General features: G+C 37.0%; 1 protein-coding gene across 1 annotated transcript; it reads left to right on the forward strand.

Moving 5' to 3' along the window:
• Positions 1 to 281: 281 nt before the first annotated feature.
• LOC139711095 (uncharacterized) lies at positions 282 to 7,784 on the forward strand. Its single transcript, XM_071623011.1, has 4 exons — positions 282 to 2,893; positions 3,659 to 3,808; positions 4,469 to 4,684; positions 5,589 to 7,784. Exons 1-4 carry the CDS (start codon positions 322 to 324, stop codon positions 5,894 to 5,896), a joined length of 3,246 nt encoding a protein of 1,081 aa, XP_071479112.1. The 5' UTR covers positions 282 to 321; the 3' UTR covers positions 5,897 to 7,784.
• Positions 7,785 to 8,365: the final 581 nt, after the last annotated feature.

Genomic DNA, 8,365 nt, shown 5'->3' on the forward strand with positions numbered 1-8,365 from the left:
ACCCTTCAAAATACAATTCAAATAATGCCATTAATATACAACCCAATATAAATTTGAGGTACAGTGGAAACTCGATATAAAGATCAGTGTTCTACTGTTCTTTATAACAAGATTCCCCTGTATTAAAAAATGTAGTGTTCATATTTACCTAGAAGGTTGCCAGAATATATATTGTAATCTGCAAATCATATTTGAACTACATTTCAGTTTTAATTTTATTTTAATTTTAATGTTGTCTTTTCCCCCCTACAGCCCCCCCCCCCCCCCCCTCCTTCCAACTTATGATTACTTCAAGTTCAGGCTGGTTAAACACCGATAGACATGGCTAAGAAAAAGCCTTTCCATCTTCGGTTGCGATGTAGTATTGATTCGGAGGCCCGGAAGCCCTCAAAAAAACAGTCAACAGTAAAGTTAGTAAACAGTAATGAAGCTGCTTCCCGAACAACAAAGTGGCGACATAAGTTGAAGGCCAACAACCCACAAGAATACACAAAATTGTTGAAAAAAGCTGCGGAATATAACAAGTTACAGAGGATCGAAATGTCCCTAGCGGAGTCCACCTTAAAGAAGAGAAATATCTCCACTGAAGAGAAGGAAAAGTCTGAAAAGTTCCTAGAACAAAAGAAGCGGTGTAATGCGACTGCAGCTCTGCGAATGAGGAAAATGAGAGCAAAGAAAAAGGAGGAGCAACTACGGCTTCAATCAAACAAAATGAAACAAACACCTAGCACCAGAGCTCAAGACAAAAGGCAAAAAGAAAAATTACAAGCACAGGCAAGAAAGAAGCGAGAGAGACGAGCAGCAATGTCAAAAGAAGAACATGAGCAATACAACGCAATGCGACGAGAGAAATACAAGCAGAAAAAAGAAAAAGAAAAGCTTATGTGGATTGAATCGCAGAAGCTCAAGGCTCGAGAAGCAGAGCTAAAGAAAGAAGAGGAACGTTTGAAAGAAATTGCAGAGGCATTCGATCAGAAACATGCGGAGTTGGAAGTCACTCGCAAGAAACTCTCATCTGCAGGATGTGACGTGAGAAGTTCTTCGGCTAGAAGAAAAAGTTTGGAGAGAGTAAGGGCAGTTATGCCACAAGACCGAGAAAAGTGTGTTTCTACGATGATAGATCTATTTCAGAAGTCCTCTCCAAAAAAGCGTGCAGCACTGAAGAAGAGAGGAATGCACACTGGCCTTGAGGATGCCCATCATGAAGTCCAAAATCTCCTGACATCAAGCATTAGTGAGGAAATGGGCAGACTAAAGAGGAGCAAGAAGAAGAAAGACCTAGAAAAAAGAAGGAATATTGCTGCATCACTAAAGATCTTGAGCAAGTACCGACTTCAGAAAAAAGGATCGGCTCTCTTGCAGATGGGCCGCAAGATCATCTCCTCGGCAAGCAAGAAGAAGCAAATGCACGACAAGAGAAAGCTGTCCCCAGAGGTAGCAAGCGCAGTCATCTCGTTCTACGAAGAATCAGCCATCGACCTGCCTGATAAGAAAATGGTATCCATGAAGACCATGAAAAATATTCGATATCTTCAACAGTCAGTGGCGGCTTTGTTCTTGAAGTTCAAATCACAGAATCCAGACATGAAAGTAGGTGCAAAAACATTCTACAGCCTCCGGCCACATCATGTAAAGCTCCAAGGATCAATCAAATTCAGGGCATGTTTGTGCGAATACTGCACAAATATTGAGTTGAAGGCAACAGCAATTAATAATTTAGCACACAGTTACGGAATGAAGTCCTTCTTTGATGGCGTTCACTCAGTGAATCGCGTCACAATGTGTCCCAAGTCTGAAGGAGCGAAGACGTACATGCGACATTGCTCCGAGAGGAAATGCAAAGAATGTGGTCCCAAATTGTTGAGATCTTACCTGAGACCGCTGGTGGAAAAACACGGCCCTAAGCATATGACATGGAAGAAATGGATTCGGGTCAGAGTGGACGAGAATGGGAAGACGATCACCAAGCAACAGATTGTCACCAACGACGGGACAGTATCTCAATGTCTGGAGGAACTTGAAGGGGAGACGGTCACTATCAGTAAGCATCTGCATAGTGCGTCTTGGCAATCTCAGCAGTTTGCTACACTTACCAAGGACATGCCAAACAACTGGGTCGTCATGGTCTTGGACTTTGCAGAGAACTTTGTATGCAAGTACCAAGACGAAATACAAAGCGCACATTGGTATCACACAAACGTCACAATCCACCCTATTGTTTGCTATCACAGATGTCCAACATGTGATGAGACAATGCAGGAGTCACTCGTCTTCATAACAGGCGATAATCGACATACATATCATGCAGTGCACCAGTTCATGTCACAGGCAGTACAGCATCTCCGGCAAAACATGGAAATTGACAAGATCATCAGATTTACAGATCAATGTGCAGCCCAATACAAAAGTAGAGGACCATTCAAGGACATTGCTCTTGCACAGCAACATTACCAAGTTCCAGTAGAGCATCACTATTTTGGTGCCAGACATGGGAAAGGTCCGAGCGATGGGGAAACGGCTGTTGTGAAACGACAAGCTTCATTAGCTATTAGTTCTGGGCGTAAAGTAATGAACAATGCAAAAGATGTATATGAGTTCTGCCAAGATGAATTGACAATACAACCAAGCCAAGCCGAATGTCTCCACTTTCAACGGAAAGTGTTCTTCGTAGAGGAAATGAATCACAACAGAGATCACAAGGACGTCCAGACCATCAAGGGCACCAGGCAACTGCACTGTGTAAAGGGTGAAAGCAGTGGACGGCTGTGGACAAGGAACCTGTCTTGTTTCTGTAAAGGCTGTGTTCTCGGGAATCAGCAGTGTGACAGCAGAGGGACTGTAGATGACTGGAAAAGTGAAAAGCTGTTTGCTGCTACGATTGAGACATCTCATGGTAAGAACTAAATTAACCTTAATATTTACCTAGAAGGTTGCCAATATATATATTCATTTAGTATTATTGACTAATGCTAGTTATTTGTGATCCAAGCAGAAAGTTTTCAAACAGACCCATCTTATTCATTGGTTGTTTTAAAGTCAGTGGTTAATATTGTGGGTCGATTTAAAAAATTGTACAACTGCGATGTCTAAGCAGTGTAACAATGTTCAAGTGGATGAATAAACGGCCAAGAATATAAAAGTTTTGAAAATCCTGCCTTCACTATCCAGATTTCTATGAATAAAGAATGAACCATTTCAGTAACAGTTTATTCAACACTATAGCCAATGGGGAAATTTGAGCATCGTAAAACAGTCATTGCAAATTTACATTTTTGCAGTAGTATTTAAATTATCATTTTCACAGCAATTTTTGCAGGGCTTCATTTCTACACTATATCAGATTTACTAGTAGCACGTGGGACCATGTAGCTCAGATTTTTTTCAACTGGATTCATTGTTAACCAATGCCTTTAACATATATTTCTGTAAGTCCAGGGTTTTTGAAAGATGTTCTTAAACTTATAACTCATGAATTGCTGCTGCACATTACACCATTGTCTTGCCATACGCTGCCACGATGACCAAATGTTGTTCTATACTACAGAGTTAAATATGTGCGCACTATCTGTACATATTTTTCTTTGGATAGACCAATGTTTTTGTTCGTTACAGAGTGGTACAACAGCAAAATTGTGTAAGTGTGAGGTGTTCTTTACAGATACAGGTGATACTGAAGACCCGTCTTCCATGACTGTTGCAGATGATGACTTGGATGCTGACGGCCCGTCTTCCATGACTGATGCAGATGATTACTGGGAAAGCGAATCCTCCCCTTCCTCTTCACCTGTGAAACAACTGCATGTTACCGGTTTGTACAAATCAGTAATATCGCTGTTTATGTTTTCTTCAACCCTTTTTTATATTAGGGAGTTAATTTTGGCGATATGAAAAACAGTTTATTTGTCCCTCGGATGAAACATTTAAGGTAGCCAATGCCTTTTGCAGAGCCCACAAAATGCCCCAATCATTGTTTGAAACCAAAGATATTAGTATTTGGGCAATATCTGTGAAATTTCGAAATCAAAAGTTGTGTAGAATTCAAAAGATAACAGTTGTAGTGTAGTCGGCATTCAAGCAACAACAGTGCATTTATCGTTCGGGGACTGTAATATAATACTTAAAATCCAAATAATAATGTCAGTAGGTATACGAATGTCATAGTAAAGAATTCACTTATTTCTTTTTGCTGTATTTTTAGTGATAAAATATACCATGAACATGATCAATCGATCAAACAGGTCTGTAAAAGGTAGACTAAGTCTAGAATAAATGTAAGGCCTTATAATAAATATACCAAAATAATTTGAATCATAGTTTTCAACTTAACTCCATAAATAAAGTTGCACAGAGGTTTCACAATATTGTCTGCTTGAATACTGTAGTGTTCCCACTAATTCTGACAAATTTCATGCAAAAGTCATTGTCTACCATTAAGGTCTTTTTTATGTATAATCTTCAACTTTCACAGATAACGTGGTCATAGGTGTTCCAACTTCCCACCCGCCTTCTACGTCTGACAGACAGCTTCCCGTTGAAGTCCCAACTTCTAACTTGCTGTCTACTGGTACTGAGCTTCATGTTGAAGACCAAACCTCTCACTCGTCAACGTGTGACACACAGCTTCACATGGAACTCCCTACTTCTCACTCGCCATCTACTGCTGGCACTCGGGTTCATGTTACAGGTTTGTAAAAATTATTTTTTACATCTCAACTTTCAAAGTTCAATTCAAGATTCAAATAATTTACTATCATGCACTGAAGCATAGAAATCATTTCAAATTTTCTGATATACAAAGGAAAAAAATGGCAAGTGGTATAATGTTAACAAATGTACTTAAGATTTTACTTGTTCTAATCATTGAAATTGGTCCCTGCACATGTATTGATGTTCTTGGCAATTTAGGTTTTAACAATCATAGCGCACATGGATTGGAACCCCACCAGCATGAACCCAAACACATGCGCACACACACACATTTATACATACCTCACAAATGAACACACACCTGCAAATGTCCCCATTTTTAACGCTTAAGTCCACCCACACCAAAATACTGATGTGCACTTAAACACCTCAGTGACCTCACCCACTGCAATGCGTATGTATCCACGTGCACTTACAGCATGGAGTCAGCATGAACACACACGTGGGACACATGCTCACCTGCACCCAATTCTAGTCCCAAAATGTCTGTGTTATTTATGTTTAAAGTTAATATACCCAATTGCACATGCAATATATTATGTACATGTGAAGGGATATTTTTTTCCCAACAAGTTAATCACACCTCCACTTTATGCATATTTAGGGAGGCTGTTACAAGATTTATGGAGAGACATACCAGTTCAATTCTGTTCAAATGAGTTTTTCTGTGGATCAAAATTCTCTTTCAGAATAACTATGTCTGAATGCAGGAGGATGTATGTCTTCTTTCATATTAAAGATCACTGGAGATCCTTTTACTGATTATGTTACGTGCAGTACTGGTTATCTGAGAATTGTCTATTGGTGACAGTTTTCTTCTATTTTGCAAAAGCATTGTTACTTTATAATTTTAGATATTTTATCTTTATTCATATATACAGCTTATCGCCAAACTCAGGACCTTCAAACTGGGGATTTTGTTGCCGTTGTATATGGTAAGACGTGGTGGGTCGGAGAAGTCCTGGAGCTGAAAGGAGAAGATGCACATATCAACTTCTTACTCAATAAGGGTGATAACAAGTACTCTTGGCCAGACAAACCGGAGCAAGACTGGATTCGGAGAACTGGGATCTTTGCCATCTTCCCCTCTCCACCAATTCCTGTGTCCTCAAGACATCTTGGATTTGAAGAAAACACTTTTCGTTCACTGGCAACTAGAATCGACACATTCATCAATCTTGAAGAATAGGATTAGTAGGACAGGATGCTGCATTTTAGAACAGGAACATGTATATGTGAATTAAAACAGCCTCAGGACAGCTTTGGCATTCTTCAAATTTTCTAAAATGTTTTATTGGAAGAGTATATGTAAGGAATAAAATACAATGTTTAATGGTGAAAATTCACCTTCCGTATCTCATTCCATTGTATGTTTGCCTTTTTTCATTCTTCCCATGAAAGATATTAAAATTAGCAAATGCCGAAGCTGTTTCGATCCTTTTATGTTATGAGGCACTACTGGCCAGGATCTCCTGCACATCATTCAGTGTAGAGTCTTAGTGCTGTAGTATTCGGTTATTTTAAAACCCAGTTAACCTACTTCAAAAATATGGTTGTGTTTCGGTCATATAATGTACAAATTTTTATACAGGTTGTACATATTCCTTCATTATTTTGCAGGTAATATTTATAGTGATAATTTTACTCGTAATTCTATTTGTAATAATATTTTCAGAACATAATGAGAATCAAAACAGTTATCCAAACCCAAACCATTTTGACCAAAGACGGTTTGGTTACTGCTTTGTTAACCTTTTTACTACAGCACTAGTGTAGACGTGCAGGACTGCGCTGCAGTCATCAGCTGAGGAGCTAGTAGCATGTGGCCTCAACTAGAACAAAATGCAAATGAAAGTATGGGTTATTTGGAATTTTTCATGTGAAAAATGAAGTTTGAATTCTGAATCAAAACATTGATTGAAAAACAAACACACATGCTCATATAAAAAACTGTTGACAACTCATGAGAAACAGGAAAATCTTAAATCAACAAGATATTGTTATAATTCATGGTTTAGGAACTTAATTTTTAATTCATTTAATAGAATTGATATTTGTATGCTAATCAGAAATCAAGTTTTTATGTGACATTACTTTAATACTAAATAGAATGACACAAGTTAACAATACAGGGGAACCGAGAACAAGATTCTTAAATTTCTTGGGACCATCAAAGTTAGATTGCTGTATTGAATCCTTGATAGTATCAGGGCTATTATACATAAGTATTATGAGTATAGGGAACTTCATTATAGTGAGGTCCTTAAGACCATATAAATTAGTGTGTTATATTGTAAATATGTTCTACTAGTAACACAAAAGAATACAAAGAAGTGGGACAAGAAAGATTACATTGTAGTAGTGGAGTTCGTCAGATCAGTGTTCTACTGTTCTTTATAACAAGATTCCCCTGTATTAAAAAATGTAGTGTTCATCACAACGGTGATGGCAAAGAAATTCAAAGTTAGAATTCCTGTAATAACTTCAAAACTTGAACAAAAGCAAAATGCAGGCACTATGTGACTAAAATTAAAAGTATTGTAATAAAATAGTATCAATATAATGTACATGCAAGAATATGGATGTAAATATAAAAGTCACTGTAACTTGAAAACGCATTGATAAACCAATACAAGAACTGGAGTGCCAAAAATATTAGTAAGGTAACATGCAAGAAAATGTGAATATGAGTTGTAACAAAATCTGAAGATATTGGGAATTTCATTTTGAATTAATGAATAAAATTATAATTCTGTCGTTCAATATGTCATTGTGATAGGCATGCACATTAAATTTGAGCCTACCCAGACTACATGCATCAAGTTTTCTGTAATCTGTACATTGTGTAGGAGGAAAGATAATCTTTCAAAGAAGGGTAAACGATTGTAATTAATTAAAATTATCCATGTGATTGCTTATTTTTGTTCAATTAAAAGCTGTTCTTGAAGAAAATCAAACAAAAATAATGAGATACATGCATTATTTGAGTAAAACTAGCAATTTGATGTTTCACGTGTAACAGGACGCCGGTATCTTGGTGTCTTTGTTACATGTGAAACCACCAAATAAACTTTGGGACAAATACATTATGATTATAAGAATAAAATTCTTATATATATCTTTATATAATTATTCTCAGTCATTACTTGAAATTTAAAAATGTCTGATAAATCGAAAGACAAATTTATTGTTTCACATGTAACAGGACACCAGAATCTTTGTGTAATTGTTACATGTGAAACCTTAAAATGAAGTTTGGGCAAATAGTCATTTTGTATATGTGTCCGCATCTTTACTCTCCGATCTTATTTAAACATTAACCTGTCCTCTTATGCTTCACTCTATTTCCTTTATTATTCATGCTACATTTAAAAGAATATTAACAAATAGGACACTATTTTAGTGTTTCACATGTAACGGGACACCGGTATCTTGGTGTCTTTGTTACATGTGAAACCACCAAATAAACTTTGGGACAAATACATTATAATTATAAGAATAAAATTCTTATATATATCTTTATATAATTATTCTCAGTCATTACTTGAAATTTAAAAATGTTGAAAGTCTTATAAATCGAGAGACAAATTTATTGTTTCACATGTAACAGGACACCATAATCTCTGTGTAATTGTTACCTGTGAAACCTTAAAATGAA

Source organism: Diadema antillarum, unplaced genomic scaffold (assembly GCF_040938485.1).
Source record: "Diadema antillarum isolate AM-2024a unplaced genomic scaffold, OU_Dant_1.0 seq00001609_RagTag, whole genome shotgun sequence".
NCBI classification, from domain to species: domain Eukaryota; kingdom Metazoa; phylum Echinodermata; class Echinoidea; order Diadematoida; family Diadematidae; genus Diadema; species Diadema antillarum.